The sequence below is a fragment of the Callithrix jacchus genome, chromosome 19 (genome assembly GCF_049354715.1).
Source record: "Callithrix jacchus isolate 240 chromosome 19, calJac240_pri, whole genome shotgun sequence".
NCBI lineage: Eukaryota > Metazoa > Chordata > Mammalia > Primates > Cebidae > Callithrix > Callithrix jacchus.
The window spans coordinates 48,533,823-48,550,061 of NC_133520.1; the positions used below are offsets into that span (position 1 = coordinate 48,533,823).

Below are 16,239 nucleotides of genomic sequence, written 5' to 3' on the forward strand. Positions count from 1 at the left end.
CAAATTTCAACTCATGGAGGAGAGAGCTTCCTAGAACTCACAGGAAAAGGAATGGCTACCCTGGAAAATGTTCTATGAATTACCTATTTTAGAATTAATTATTTTATTTTATTTTAGAGTTAATGCCCTTAATGTCATTTTGATAATTTAATCTTCTATTTGTTAAAAGATGTTGAAAAACTTATGACATGCATTTTTACTTATTTCATTACATCAACAATTCTTAAAATTAAATAGGCAAAAACGTTTAAATAACAAGAACAAAGAATGCGTAAGAACTACAACATGACACACTGACTGGTTACAATGGGTGCCGAACACTGGGGCAGGAAGGGGACTGGTTTCTCACTGTATGCCCTTTCATACCACTGAATTTTTAGCTTGGACTCATATTACTTTTTTAAAAAGAGTTTTAAAAAAAAAACTAGGACATATGGAATCTTCAGTAAAAATAAGAGAACTTCGAATCAATGATAAGTATATTCAGATTGGCTGGCACTAGCCCGGTAGCAAATACACACTGGAGCTGCTAATGACGCAGGACCACTGCAGGTTACAGCAGGAGCGAGATGGTGCCATGCACTCCTTTTTCCCTTTTTAACATAGTGAAGAAAGTCTAGTACCTGGATCTTTTATTAAACAATGACTAAGCATAGGCTGTCACATATAAAACTAGGAAAAACTGCACACTGCTTTTAACTCAAGACAAAAAGGCAAAGCTGATTTCTTTTTTCAACATTGTATATGTTTTAAAATTCAACTAAAACTCATCAGTATGATGGCAAGAATCATCTTGCTCTTACTACTTTTTCTTGTTTCAGCAGCGTTTCTCACAGGAACGTGTTATACGCATGCTTGCCACATTTAAGGAAGAGCAAGGAGATTGCTGTGGCTGGAACATCTATGGAGAAGGATAGTTGTGGGTGACGAATTCAAAGGAGGAAGGAAAGGCCAGAGCCTGGGTAGACTGCAGAACCACCGGGGGAGCTTTTTTCAAAATCAAACAACCAGAAGCCTGGACTCCGTTTTCCAGAGATTGTGATTTAACTGGCCAGGGGTGGGGTCCAGATTATATCCACTACACAAGGGCCTTGCAGACCACTACAAGGGCTCTGAGTTTTACTGAGTGAGGGGAAAAAGTCACTGGAGGGTTTCAACAGTGGAGTAAGAAATCTGACTTATATTTAACAGATCTACTTTGGACTGAACTATCTCAAAATATTAAATTTGAGATTTCTTTAGAGATCCAAATGGATCTTTACAGACTCAGGGAGTCAACTGGATATGTAAGTCTAAGTTTGGGGGAGAGATCCACACTGGGGATACAATTGGGGACCTGTCAGTATATCAGATGACACTGAAGTCACAAAACAAATGAGATGACTTCAGCCCACCCTAGGCCTTGCTCCTCCCTGTGTGCTCCTGTCCCAGCAGCACCAGCACTACCTGAGAGCTTGTGGGAGCGCACAGCCTCCAGTCCAGACCTACCCTAATCAGAATCTGACTTTTAACAAAATCCCAGGTGGCAAGAAGGCACATTATAGTGTGAGGAACACAAATCTAGACAGTGAAGACAGAGAAATCCAAGGGCTGAGTCCCAGAACATGTCTGTGTTTAAAGACCACTCCCAGAGGAGAAATCAGCAGGAGAGCTGATTTCTCAACCACTGATCTGTGCGGTAAGAAGTCGACCAAGAACGCTGAGCCAGGGGCCTGGGTGACAAGTTCCATTTCCAGCTTACTGACCTGCCTTTCATCTTGCTGGGGAAATGGTCAAATGTACTACTGCCTAGAGGAGCACTTCCTACTTTCCCCACACATAAAAAAACGACACTTACAGCACTGGGATACACAGAGGAAGTTGCTCACAGCCCCGGGCCACCAATCTAAGACGGAGGCCCCACTGTACTCTCCAGCAGAAAAGAGAATGGGTTTCCTGGCACATCTGCGCTGAGAAACTGTTGGCAAGCTCTGAATTAGAATATGATGTGGCAAGTACTACAATGGAAGCATTTACAGAATACTATATATGGGAGGCCCAAAATGGATGACAATTAGAAGCATCCTAGGGGGAAGCCTGAAATTAAATTTTTTTTTTTTTGAGACACTCTTCCTTTGTCGCCAGGCACCAGGCTAGAGTACAGTGGCACGATCTCAGCTCACTGCAACCTCCGCCTCCCGGGTTCAAGCAATTCTCCTGCCTCAGTCTCCCAGGTAGCTGGGACTACAGGCACGCACCACCACACCCACCTAATTTTTATATTTTTTAGTAGAGACAGGGTTTCACCCTGTTGGCCAGGATGGTTTCAATCTCTTGACCTCGTGATCCACCCACCTCGGCCTCCCACAGCGTTGGGATTACAGGCATGAGCCACTGCGCCCAGCCTGAAATGAATTTTGAAAAATTAAGTGGGTATTAGCTGAAGGAAACAGGGAAGTCTAGGCAGAGACCAGCACTATGAAGGCCCAGAGTCCTGATCCAGCTAGAATCCCAGGGTATGTGAAGTCAGAGAAGAGGGTACAGTTCAGAACCAGGCCTGTCCTCTGTGCCTGCTACCATTCTGCCCACCTTCCCACTCCTTCCCTCTCACCTCTACCTCACCTCCTGCTTCACGCTTACACATAACCCCATCTTCCTTGACTCTCCCTCAGTTTCCCTTGGCCATTTTGAGCCATACCCTATGTCTGTGGGCCTCTCCCTATAATATTTTGTCATGTGGGAGGCTAAAGAGAACAAAAATGAATGTTACAGAAGATGTTGATTTTATAGTATTTGTTTTAAAGTGCTTAGAACAGAGGTTGGGTATGGTGGCTCATGCCGGTAATTCCAGTGCTTTAAGAGGCCAAGGCAGGAGGATCACTTAAGGCCAGGGTTTTGAGTCCAACCTGGGCAGCATTAGCAAGACCTTGTCTCTATAAAAAAAACTTTTTTTAAGTGCTCAGAACAGAGCTATAAGAGGAAGCATTTAATCTGGACTACTTAATCTGCCTTTAGCAAAGGCATCTAATACTACTTAAGATTAGATTTTTAAAAAATACATAGAATTTCAAAAATAAATACTGCAATATGAGATAAAAAGTCCTTTTCCTCTCCAGAATAAATTTTAAAAGGAAAATAAAACTGCATCTGTATTCTTTTAAGGTAACTGATACTTGCTGTCATTTTACCCTTTATTTCTCGGTTAACTAAGGTAGCAGCCTATCTGCTGCTCCTGCAATTCACAGATGCTACCACTAGATGGCATGTGTTTCCATCCAGTCTACAGTCCCCAGCCAAGGTTTCCAACCTGTACTTAAGCAGTGCCAATAGGGTCTGTTGCTACTTCTATCTAACACTTTTTAAAAAAATAAACAAACTCTTGGTCTCCCCTTCAAAAATGTATCAAAAGCCTCTAAATAATTATCAGTGAGCATGTAAAGTGCTCAGGAGAGACTGGATTACTACATCCTTGACAGAGACACAGTCATGCTCCCCACTCAGCTGAACGTGCCAACGTTACACAGTTCTGAGCTATTTTCATGCTTAGCCATATACCGCTGTTTTACTCATACTAGATAGTTATATTAAGAAACACTGGTTATCAGACCCATGTTTAAAAATATTAGACATATGATATACGACTTTAAAATTTATCTTGAAATAGTATGTTTTTCTTACATAAACTGTGGATTATCTGTTAAATGGAAAATGTCCTCTTTTGTCTTTTCCTAGTTATTATTACAGAGTATATATAAAATTAACCTCAATGGAATAAATAAAAATATTTCCAAATATTCTACATTATTTCTTGGGGGGAATTCAGATGACAGACGTAACTCAGACTAATGCTAGATAGATTCAACTCTAGACCATTACAATAAAGCAAGTATCTCAATAAAGTGAGTCACATGAATTTTTTGGTTTCTCCATGCATATAAAAGTTGTTCACACTATACCGTACTCTATTATGTGCAAGGTTCTTTGAACTGGCTGCACCATAGGCCATAGCCATACCCTAAGTCAAGCCCTGGCGACCCCCGTGACCTGCGCGTACTCCCCTGGATGGTCTCCCAGAGCAGAAAGTCTGAAGTCAGAACGACAACCAGCTCCTGCATAGCCCAATTAACCAACCTTGTGACATTCCACCACTGTTCCAGCTTAACCGATAAGCCAACCTTGTGACACCAGACCTCGTGACAACCTCCCAATGACACCCCACCCCCACCCAGCTTGCAAAACCACCCTGAACTATAACTTCTCTAACTTTCCACTGCCTACCCCAAACCAGTAAAATCAACTATCCCACCGCCCTCCACTGACTCTCTTTTCAGAATCAGCCCACTGGCACCAAGGTGAATAAACAGCATTGTTGCTCACACAAAGCCTGTTTAGGTGGTCTTTTCATTCAGAACATGCTTAACATCATGTGCACAACAGTATTATTTCTAAAAGAACAATGTGTATATACCTTAATTTAAAATATTTATTGCTAAAAAAGATGCTAACTATCATTTAGGTCTTCGGTGAGCTGTAATCTTTTTGCTGGTAGAGGGTCTTGACTTGATGCTCATGGCCACTGACTGATTACAGTGGTGGTTGCAGAAGTCTGGGGTGGCTGCGGCAATTTCTCAAAATAAGACAACAGTCAATTTTGCCGCCCCAACTGACTCTGACTTTCACAAAAGATTTCTCTGTAGCAGTGATGCTGTTTGATGGCATTTTACTAACAGAACTCCTTTCAAAATTATAGCCAATCATCTCAAACGTTACCACTGCTTTATCATCTAAGTTTACATACTATTCTAAATCCTCTGCTGTCATTTCAACACTGTTATAGCATCTTCACCAAGAGTAGATTCCATCTCAAGAAACTACTTTCTCTGCTCAGCCTTGCTGAGCCATAAGAATAATACATCTGTGAAGTTGTACTATGAGACTGTAGTAATTCATTCCCATCTTCAGGCTCCACTTTTAATTCCAGTTTACTCTTGCTATTTTTACCACATCTGCAGTTACTTCCTCCACTGAAGTCTTGAATCCCTCAACGTCATCTATGAGGGTTGGAATCAACTTCTTCCAAGCTCCTGTTAATGTTGATATTTTGACCTCCTCCCATGAATGACAAATGGTTGAATGGCATCTAGAATGGTGAATCCTTTACAGAAGGTTTTTTATTTACTTTGCCCAGATCCATCACTATCTATGGCAGCTTACAGCCTTACAAAATGTAGTAAGACTTGAAAGTCAAAATTCCTCCTTGATCCACAGGCTGCAGAATGGATGTTCTGTTAGAAGGCATGAAAACAATATTCATCTCCTTGCACATCTCCATCAATTCTTGTCAGCAGGTGCACTGTCAATGAGGAGTAATATTTGAAAGGAATCTTTTTTATTGAGCAGTAGGTCTTAAAGATAGGCTTAAAATATTCAGTAAACCATGCTGTAAACAGAGGTACTCTCATCCAGGCTTTGTTATTCCATCTACAGAACAAGACTGAGGAGATTGAACATAATTCTTGAAGCCCTAGAATTTTCAGAATGGCAAATGAGCACTGGCTTCAACTGATAGCCACCAGCTGTGTTAGCTCCTCATAAGAGAGTCAGCCTGTCCTTTGAAGTTTTGAAGCCAGGCCTTCACTTCTCCCCTCTAGCTATGAAAGTCCTTATGGCATCTACATCCAACAGAGGCCACTTCATCTACATTGAACACTTATTGTTGAGTGTAGCCACCTTCCTCAGTGATTGCAGCTAGATCTGGATAACTTGCTGCAGCTGCTCCACCAACACTGGAACTTCATCTTGTACTGCTATGTTAGGAGACGGCTTCTTTCCTTGAACCTCAGGAATAAACCTCTACTGGCTTGAAACTTTTCTTCTGCAGCTTCTTCACCTCTCTCAGCTTTCAAAGAATTGAAGACAGAGCTCTCTTCAATTCGGTATCCCTCTGGCAACACCAAACTGCTCTAGGTGAGGCTCTGGCTTAAGGGAATATTGCGGCTGGTTTAATCTTCCATCCAGACCACTCGAACTTTCCTCCAATCAGCAATCAGGCTGCTTTGCTTTCCCATCATTTGTGTATTCACTGGAGGAGCATTTTTCATTCCCTTTAAGAACTTTTCTTTTGCATTAACTGTGCTATTTAGTTCTATGCAAATCCTCAAATTTGCAATTCTACTGCATCATATCTTCCCCATTTAAAAAATATATTCTGTCCCTTTTAGCCCTCTTTCTTTTATCCCTACAAAGAAAAGAACACTGTTATCATTTTGTGAGATTCACTACAACAATGATAGAAAGCCATGAAAGAGAAGGATTAGACACAGCGTCATCTGCTAGACTCACTCACTAGACTGGGTAATTCCTTCAAGCATACTAGCATGGTACTGACAGTAAAAGAACACATTACTCCATAAGGCAATCTTCAGGGACACTTGCCTACTAGCCGACACCGTGAAATTAAACTCACCAGTGGAAGAGTCTGTGTGATCATACACAAACCAAAGGGGTTTGGACATGAAGTCTGCATGTTCACTTGTTTTTGTAAAATAAAAGTAACGTTTCATCAAAAGGTGTTTCTCCTGTTAGACTTATTAGCAAAGATAAGCAAACCCTCAATGTACAACACCCAGGAACCGGATGTGCTGCAGGAAAGCTTCAGGCTAAGTAAGCAGTCTTCATAACTATTGACATTTGATTCCAGTAGCACCCTGGAGAAATGCCACAATGTTCCCTGGCTTCTTAAAATGTCTTTACTGGAGAAATAAACATTGCTTGTATGATACTCCTAGCTAAGTATCCATTGATCAAAATAAATAATGATAAAACACACGACAGTGATATCTCAAGAATCATTTTTAGGAAGTTTACCTACAAGTCACCTTCTTCAATGGTTCTAGTCCCATTATTAAAGCTGAACATGTACCTGGCTATTTAGCCTGAGAAATGGTAAACATCTTCAAGCAGAAAAGTCAACTAAATCATTTTAGCATCTATAGTATAATGCCTGGTATGTAGTAAGTGAGCTATAAACAATTATTAACTGAAGTGAATTTTCACTGATGGCGATGAACGCAAACAGAAACCAACAACCTCATGTTTGCAAAGGTTAAGCCAACAGCAGAAATGCTTTCTAGACCTCAGGATGCCAACACCTTATCCAAATATTTATTATATAGGTAAAATTTCATCACAACTACCTGTCTCCAATAAATTTATCTTTTTAAAAAAACAATAAAGACATGGATAGAAATAGCATTCCTCATTTCTAGGACTAGGAGAGAATGGTAAGTCTTTAGACAGCAAGTGAACAGGTAAATGAAGTACTTGTGAAGACAGAGGGAAAAAATTGCCTTCCTGACACTGCTCCTCTGTCTCCAGCCTTCCTGAAAGGTTCTTAGCTGCATTTAATTAGCCTTGAAGGCAGAGATGGATATAAATGTTGACAGCAGGGAGAGAACTTAGAGGGTAATTGTTACTTGACAGCAAAGAAGAAAACTGAGGGGTACAGGGATAGCTCCAGTCAATTTTCTTCTCTGTCTAGAGAAAACAGCACATTAGAAAGAAGTCCAAGACTCAAAAGGACTGTTGGCCAGACATGGATAGGGAAGGCATTATTTCTATTAGGGCTTTTCATTACAAAGAATATGTTCAAATCTAAGCTAAACATATACTTACTATAGGTCATCAGCTCCTACACAAAAATGACTTGGTTATGAATATTTACTAATTATAATGAGATATACCAGAAAGGGGCTTTATTTGCATAAAACATGCTAAAAACTAGCTTAATCATCACCAAGAACACAGGGTCCTGGTTCTAAGCAAAGCCAATTGAGACTTGTATAGGTAACGCATTCCTGGAAAACTCCATTTAGCCAAGTTCTCATAAGATCTCAGTTCTAAAATCTGAGTTTATTAAAAGGAAAAAGAGAATATGATGAACACCACTGGCCATGGGAAGGAGCCTGATACTCCAGCCATTAGCGCCTCTGTCCCAACATCCAACCCCAGGAATCTTCTGGGCTGTTTTGATCCCACTGGAATAGCTTTTACTATGCTTTATGTCCTTATTGAGCACAGATAATTACTAGCTTACTTCATCTGAAATGCTGTGTTCACTGTAGAAAATTCAAAAAGTAAGCAAACAGTAAGCAAAAAGAAATAAAAAATAACCTCTAACATCCACTGCCATGCCCTACTCTTCCCACCCGTTAAAGAATTACTCTGTTAAAAAGCCTTCGTTTTTAAATGGAAAAGGAGTTGAAAGAGATGAGGCCCTAACTTACCGGAAATTATTGCAGCCGAGGACTACACCAACTATGTTCTTGCCAATGTCGTGCACGTCGCCCTTAACAGTGGCCAGCACGATGGTGCCCTGGTAAGGGTCCTAGAAAAGAAGCCGAGCAGCTCAGCAAGGTGGGGTGGTTCAGCACAGATCACCTAGTTGTCCAGAGCCAGGCACGGGCCAGCATAGCAAGCAATTCAATATGACCAAGACCATCTCAAAGACAGACCTGGAAACCAAAGCCCAAGCAGTCCAAAGGAGGTCCACCTAATGTGCCCACCCAAGGGGCTTCCACCAAGATTGGGGGTCCCATCCTTTCAAAGAACAGTTGGTGCTCACACACAAAACAGCTCCACAGCTGAAGACCACATCCTTAACTTTGGTTCGGGGGGGAACCTATGTGACACGTTTACTGTTAGCAATTAAGGGAGAGGCCAGGGAGAGGAAGAGGAACAGGTTAACCATGTATGTTCCACTGGAATCTGAAAAACCTCCACAACAGCCCAGGCAGGGGGCACGTGAGCCATCTTTCCTCAGCACTGCTGTTCTGTGCACAGTCGGCATCCCCACTACTCCCCACAAAGAGAAAAGAAGCAAACAAAACAAGAAGGGTTTTTATAAACTCTGTCTGAGCCATTCACACACACAGATCAGTTTAAAAATTTGGAATCCTAGGGGCCAAAGCTGCCTGAGCTTCACAGGGAGCTAAACAAGGTCAAAAAGCTTAATGATTTACTCTGGTGGTGCAGCCAACAAGAATTAAATTGAATCCAGAAGTGGTGCCAAGGACCTCACCAGCAGAAAGAGAATATTCAGTTAAGAGTTTTCTAAAAACAAGCAAAGCTCAATTACCTCAAGGGCAGGCACAGACATTCGTACTGAGTAGTGCCTAGCACAGTACTTGGCACATCACAGGAGTCTGTAAATGATCAGTTAATGAAGGAACAAAGGAATCAACTCATTTTGCCTTGAAAACATGGGATTTGACTGAAAAATTTTATCTATATTAAAAATTTTATAAAGCTACATTCAAAAGAAAGTCCCAGAGTATTCTGATATTTGGTTAAAAAAGGGACAGACGTGGGATCCTTTCTCTGTTTTATCCTCAATGACAAATGCAGCCAAGCCCAACTGCTTAGGCCCCTATCACCACCTCAACAAGCCTTCCAGGCCAACTCATTAAAGGGCCATAGGCCTGAACAGAATGACTTGCCTCTTCTTCTATTGTGCTGTTAAGCACTCTGGTTTCTTCTCTTTCTTTCTCCATAAAAGGGATAAGGTGGCCAACAGCCTTCTTCATCACCCGGGCTGACTTTATAACCTGAGAAAAAAGCATAAGATCTTTACCAAACCACAGGAACAACTGCCGATGGCCACCTGTGAGATTCCGGCACAAATTAAGAATGTATGCTTTGACAGCAGGCCAGCTACACTGGAGTCTTTTGACAGCAGGCAGAATAAAGGATCAGCTTCCCAGAGGAAAAGCCAGTGAATAATAAGGTACAACAGAAGGAAAACAAGGCTAGAAACTTTTGCTTGTTACTCTTTCTCTATCTAGGAGGCCCTCTGTCATGTGTCCAAGAGTTCTATGTACCCTTCAAGACCAGTCTTCCCACCAGGAGCTCATTCCAAGCCTTCTCTTTTCAAGTCCCACCTTTACAACTCACTTAAAATTAAGCCTTACATTTAGGCAAGGTGAGGGCAGTGTAGTTTCTCAGCCCCTAACCTACATGCTCAACAAGTATGTGTTAACTGATGTGGCTAGTAGCTGCTATAAATCAAAATAAGAGTTCTGGTTTTACTGTAAGCAAACCATTTACTGTACCATTATTTAAAACAGTAACATTTGTCTCAAAACATGCATCCTTACAGATGAACAGTGCCTGTTCAAGTCTTAATGTTAGTAACTCTACATTTACCTTGGGTTTTATTGTACTTTTGGGGAGCGGAAGAGAAAGGCGTTGGGGGTAAGAGATGATACAAAAATGAGAACATAAAGATTATGATAGATCACGTTGCTATGAATTTTCAGATGATTTTGTAACATCCACATCATTCTAACAATGGACTTTTCCAGACATGACTCCTAAATATATTTAAAGAAGGAATAACTAGACAATACAATTGAACACTTGTCCAAATTAAACCTGAGAAATATACCCCAAATCAGTATTTATTAAATGGCAAAGGAAAGAGTCAACTGTGAAAATTTCTCCCCATCTTTTGCCAACCTGAGGTAGAAACATTTTTCCAGCTCCAAAAAGATCACCAACAATTTTCATTCCATTCATCAAGGGTCCTTCAATTATATTGAGAGGTCGGGGATATTTTTCTTGGTTTAACCTTGCTTCCTCAGTATCCTCAATAATATGTTTTTCAATGCCCTAAAGAAGACAAAAAGAAAAAAAATCACTTAAAAAATTGGCTTACCTCCACGGAGCCAGCATGAAAATGCTTAAGAGCATGGGTTCCAGAATTAGAGTGGATGGGTTCAATCTGGCTTCCTATCACTAATTTAGGCCTCAATTAATTCAATAAGCCTTGGAATATTACAATAGTATCTCATATGTTTATTTTGAGGCTTGAGATACAGTGCTCAGCCGGCTTTACTGATACAAGGTAAATACCTCATATACTTCCAAAATAGAATGTTGTATGCAGTAAATACCTATAATTTTATATGCCAATTAAAAAATGCTTTAAAATGTACCTCAGTAAAATGAGCTAATAGAGAAGGCCTAATAAGCTCAAATGCATCATAAAACACATTTACCAGGTTATACATTAATGAAATGAGTAAGTTTTCTCACTGTAATGCTGTAGAGCTGGGGAAGAAGTGACACTGGATGGGGCCCTTAAATGAAGTTCAAATCCATGAAGCCTCCAGTGACTTATCCAACCTTCACTGCCAAGCCACTCTCCTCCAGGGTCCCCAGTTCAATGATCTTTGGATGGGCTGACTAGCTCCACAAATTGCAATATGTAAATCTCAAAAGGCCCAAGAGCTAAACGTTAAACTCCAGAGCCAAAACAAAACAAAAAAAAAAAACTTCTGAGATTCTCCAGACTCAAACATGAGGAAACTGAAGCCAAGAGATTACTGATCTTGGGCAAAGCCTAAATTCCAACTATGAAACTGACTTGCTGACCAACTGACAGCAACTTGGTCCAGGACAGGATTCACAGCCTCAGCACTACTGACACTCGGGAGGGAATATCCTTTGTTGTTTAGGGCTATCCTACGCACTGCAGGATGCTTAGCAGCATCCCTGGCCACAGGATGCCAGTAATACCTCCTACACACAGTTACGACAATCAAAATGTCTCTGGACACCGTCAAATGTGCTACTGTGGGGGGTGGGGAGTTTGGGAGACGGGGGGCCTCCCCAGGTTGAGAATCAGTGGTCTGGGGCATCTCCCTCTCCAGCCACTGTCAGTACCACACCTCCAAGAACAGCATCAGTCAGCCATGATGAGCTGCCAGCCCTCCAGTTCAGGCTCCTATAACTCACCTTCACAAGGGCATACTCAAGACGTTCTTCGACAGGGCCATTTCTCCACTCGTCAGTCTGAATGACCTTCTTCCCTCCGTGGCCATGAGTCTGAATTGACATTGAAACCAAGAAATGGATACAACTTATCACTAACCATACTGTTTGATGGCAGGAAAAAAAACAACACCTTGTGTCTTATTTTTTGCTTTTCCAGCTCCTAGTAGGCTGTCCAGAATAAAATAAGATCTCAATGAATGTTTGAGGAAAAGAGAGGGAAAAATGAGAAATCTTTTAGAGTTTGAACTGCTAATACAGAGACAGAGTAAGGTTCCCTTCTTTTCTTTCCTTCTTTTCTAAAAATAACAACTCAAGACAAAATATTCCCAGGACAATAGGAAAAGCTATACTTCAAACCTGATGAGCCTTCAAAGCTCTCAACAAGGATCTCCATTACCCACAAACAGATGCAGGGAGGCCACCATGAAGCTATGTCTGACATCAAAGGTGGGCACAACTAAGAGATGATGTAGGACACAGACTATGCTCTCAAGGACTCTGCCACTGATATGGTTTGAAGGTGTCCTCCAAAAGTGGTGTTGGAAACTTAATCCCTCTGCCCCCACGAATGAATTAATGCGGGATGGATTAATGCTGCTACCATGGAAGCAGGTTTGCTATCTCTCTGGCTCTCCTACTGTTGCCCTCTTGACATGAGATGCCCTCTGCCACGTCACGACACAGCAAGAAGACCCTCACCAGGGGCCAAGGCCATGCTCTTGGACTTTCCAGCTACCAGAACTGTAAGTTAAATAAAATTCTTTATAAATTACCAAGTCTCTGCTATTCCATTAGACCAAAAGAAAACAAACTAAGCCATAACATTAGAGAGGTAGAAAATATATAAAGAAAGAAAGAATATATGTCAAGGGCTGAATGAGTACATAATACAGACTAGGTATGTAGGAATTTTGAGGAAGGAATGGTTATCATAAGCTAGGGTGGCAAAGAAAGGTTTCAAAGAAGCTGAATGTTGAGATGGGGCAGATTCAGCAAAGGAACAAACGTGCAATGATCACAGCACATATGACAAACTGCATTCCTTTATTGTTTCCTCCACCTCAACTGCTGGTACCAGCTGCCAAACCAGACACCTAAGTACCATCCTTGAATCTCCATTCACTATTCAAGTTCAATCAAAAAATCACCTCATCCTAATGATTACACCTTAATTTTTCTCACCATCCTGCTTCCATTTTCACAGTCCAAGAACTAAGGAGTCTCCACAGACCAGAATCATTCTGGTCTCTGATTCGTCTTCCACACTGTAGCCAAAAGGATGCATCCAAAATGCAAATCTAATCCAACTGCTCCCTCTGAAAAAAATCCCTGTGTAAGTTTCCTATTGCTTTCATGACATGGTACTGACTCCTTACCATGCCATCCAATGCCCTGATGATGTGGTTTGGCTGTGACCCCCACCCAAATCTCCTCTTGAATTGTAGCTCCCACAATTCCCATATGTCACAGGAGGTAACTAAATCATGGGGACGGGTCTTTCCAGTGCTGTTCTTGCAATAGTGAGTAAGTCTCACAACATCTAATGGTTTCATAAAGGGGAGTTTCCCTGCTCAAGTCCTCTCTCTTGTCTGCTGCCATGGAAGACGTGCCTTTCGCCTTCCACTACAATTGTGAGGCCTCTCCAGCCATGTGGAATTATGAGTCCATCAAACCTTTTTCTTTATAAATTACCCAGTCCTGGGTATGTCTTTATTAGCAGCATGAGAATGGACTAATACACCTGATCTGGCTTTCTCCTAGAGCTTCATCTTCTGCTATTCCCAACAAGCTTCAGCCATCAAGAACACTTCTGTTCCTTAGGCTCTCCATCATCTCTTCACCTCCAGGCCTTCACATTTGTTTATCTGACATACATTTACACAGTACCTACCACAATGTCAGACTCTGGCTAGCTGCAAATATCCCTCCCCTGGCAGGGATCGCCAGCACTGCAGTCTATCCCCAAACCTTGGCCTGGCTACCTCCTTTATTTCTCTGAGGCCTCACCTGACCTATCACTTCCTCTAGGAAGCTTTCTCTGAACTCTAGTTTGGGGTCAGAATCTCCCTCAGCCTTGTAGCATCCTGTACTTCCCCTCTCACAGCACTTGCTGTGCTGGGTTACAATCCCCTCTGTACATTTTTGCATGTGTCACTGAGCTGTAGGCTCTGAGAGGGTAGGGGTACATCTCTCTTACTACTTAGATCCTCTAAGTTCAGTCAAATGAATGTCACAAAGACACACTTCAGTAAATATTAGCTGGATGAATTAATGCTAAACAAAGACTGATTTCACTGGAGTAATATTTGTTCAGGGTGGTAGAAGCCAAGCCACAGAGGGACCAAAATCCCTCTGTGGAGTTTAAATTTAACCTTCCAGGCAATTTTATGGGAGAGAGGTGAGACATTATTCAAAGTTCTAAAGCTGCAGAGTAACATTCAAAGTAACATTTTTAAGGAAATCACAAGAGGGGAAGAATATTTCAACAGTCCATGACGAAGGCCTAGACTCAGCAGTGGTAACAAGAGGAAAGGAAAGGACAAATATAAAGGCATTAACAGACAACGACTAAGAGGGAGAGGAGGAAGGAACTGGGGAGAAGTCCAACACTGAGGGCCAAGGTGGTCAGTGCAATAATGACAACACAAGGGCTCTCATATGTTGAGAAACCTGAATGAGATAGTAATTAAAAAGGAAAAAGTCCTAATGTTCACAGTCGCATCACTGGATACCTGTAAACACCATTTGTTCTATTTATCACACAATCAGACAATTCCTGCCTGGGGGATGGAGTTTTGTAAAAACAAGGCAGCATGTTCCAAACACTCTTGAAAAAAGGAACTGATGTGTTCACTGAAAAATACCACAGTGTGCCAGACTTACGGGGTTGGAAGGCAGCAAAATATATACGATTATGGACAGAGGCAAAGGAGGATACAAAGGGCAGTAAAGAATTCACTGCAGTGTTGGAGGCTGCAATGTCTGCAAACTATCCCACCTGATAGCTATGTTCTAAACCTGATGAACTTGATTCAGGAAAGCAATACTTAAAATGAAACAGTACTGTTCAAAGCAGTACTTCAGAAGTACACAGTGGCATGTGGAGGCCCATCTTACTTTTCATGTAGTTATTCAATAGGGATTTCCCCATGACATTCACACAAGGTGCTACACAGTTTTCACACACTAGGGAAGACCAGACCCAGGCACACTGTGGAAGCCTAGGAGATGGAAAGCTACCAAGCAAACTGACCAAGCAATTGTCATGTCCATCTGGCTACTCCTTGTACCTGTACGTGTACAAAGCTAATGAGAAAAACTACTTCTTCCTATTCTAGAGTTGTTTCTGCCTCTCAGGGGCCTCAGGGTTGTGTAGGTTATAAAGGTGAGTAAACTGCTGCAGGGAAAGCCAAAGAATGTGAGTTCCAATGGCAAAGGGAAGGGTCAAGGCCAAGTCAAAGAACAGAAACATTTCCCTGAAAGTATCAAGAATATTCTCAAGCTCCAGGGTCATTCCAGAGCCATCCCACCCAGAGCAGCAATTCTTCCACTCCATTGAATGCCTGGCCTCCATTAGGGTACCATTTAATAAAGATACGCCATGCAAATTACATGGTATCTGGAAGTTTTTATTATCAAAAAGAATTTACCTACCACAGGTCAGCTTTAACTAAATTAGGAAAATTATTTTTCAAAAAAATCCCATTACTCCCCAAATGTGAGGTTGGAGAGCCTTGGAAGATCAGAGGCAGCGCTCTTCCTACTAGTTTCAATAATATATCAGACAGGAATTTGGGTGCAATAACCAAAAGAGATCATTCTCTTATAAAAGAGAAAAAAATCCCTTGACTTATTTCCCTCATAATATTCCTGCTCTTCATGCTCCGCTGGCACTCAGTGCATCCTAAGGAATTGCTACAGAGCCGGCGACTCCTGGGAGTTGAGCATACCTGCTTTGGTTATGAATTCTCTTAACAGCAACAGAAGTCACCTTGAATGTAGACAGCCTCCCTGACAGAGAGGTCAGAGGCTTATGAGAAGCCCTCATGGTTACATTAAGAATGAGGAAATTCTTATATGATGAATTGTTAAGCTCTTGCAATTGCTATTAAGACTTCCCTCACACTGGCAGTGCCTCCAGGGCAAACCTCTTGGCAGCTCATCATGATATACAGAAATGAAAACTTGTAAGCAAATGCTAAAAGTGAATACAGACCAAAAGCACAAAATACGATGCCAAAAAAACCTTAAATGGGAATGGTCTTACAAATAAGGAGCCCCTTTCCTAAGTAAGAGGGCTGCCTCCTCTGGACAGATCAGGGAAAAGACAAAAACATATCATTTCACGGGTTAAGAACTCTCTAGTATGACTTCATGATTATAGAGGCCATGATGCCCGTTTGGCCTTCAACAGAACTTGTTAAC

At 41.6% G+C, this 16,239-nt stretch overlaps 1 protein-coding gene across 11 annotated transcripts in view; it reads right to left on the reverse strand.

The window, feature by feature from the left end:
• MTR (5-methyltetrahydrofolate-homocysteine methyltransferase) overlaps positions 1 to 16,239 on the reverse strand; it is a 108,726-nt gene that overhangs the window by 30,127 nt on the left and 62,360 nt on the right. For all 11 annotated transcript variants that reach the window (XR_013529957.1, XR_013529956.1, XM_078357283.1 and 8 more), the window contains 4 exons: positions 11,776 to 11,865; positions 10,495 to 10,647; positions 9,477 to 9,584; positions 8,265 to 8,365 (listed from right to left, as the gene is read on the reverse strand). Coding sequence is in view for 9 of the 11 variants with exons in the window: in XM_078357283.1 (XP_078213409.1) it covers positions 8,265 to 8,365; positions 9,477 to 9,584; positions 10,495 to 10,647; positions 11,776 to 11,865 (452 nt within the window). In the remaining 2 variants the exon portion in view is untranslated. The remainder of the gene's footprint in view (positions 1 to 8,264; positions 8,366 to 9,476; positions 9,585 to 10,494; positions 10,648 to 11,775; positions 11,866 to 16,239) is intronic.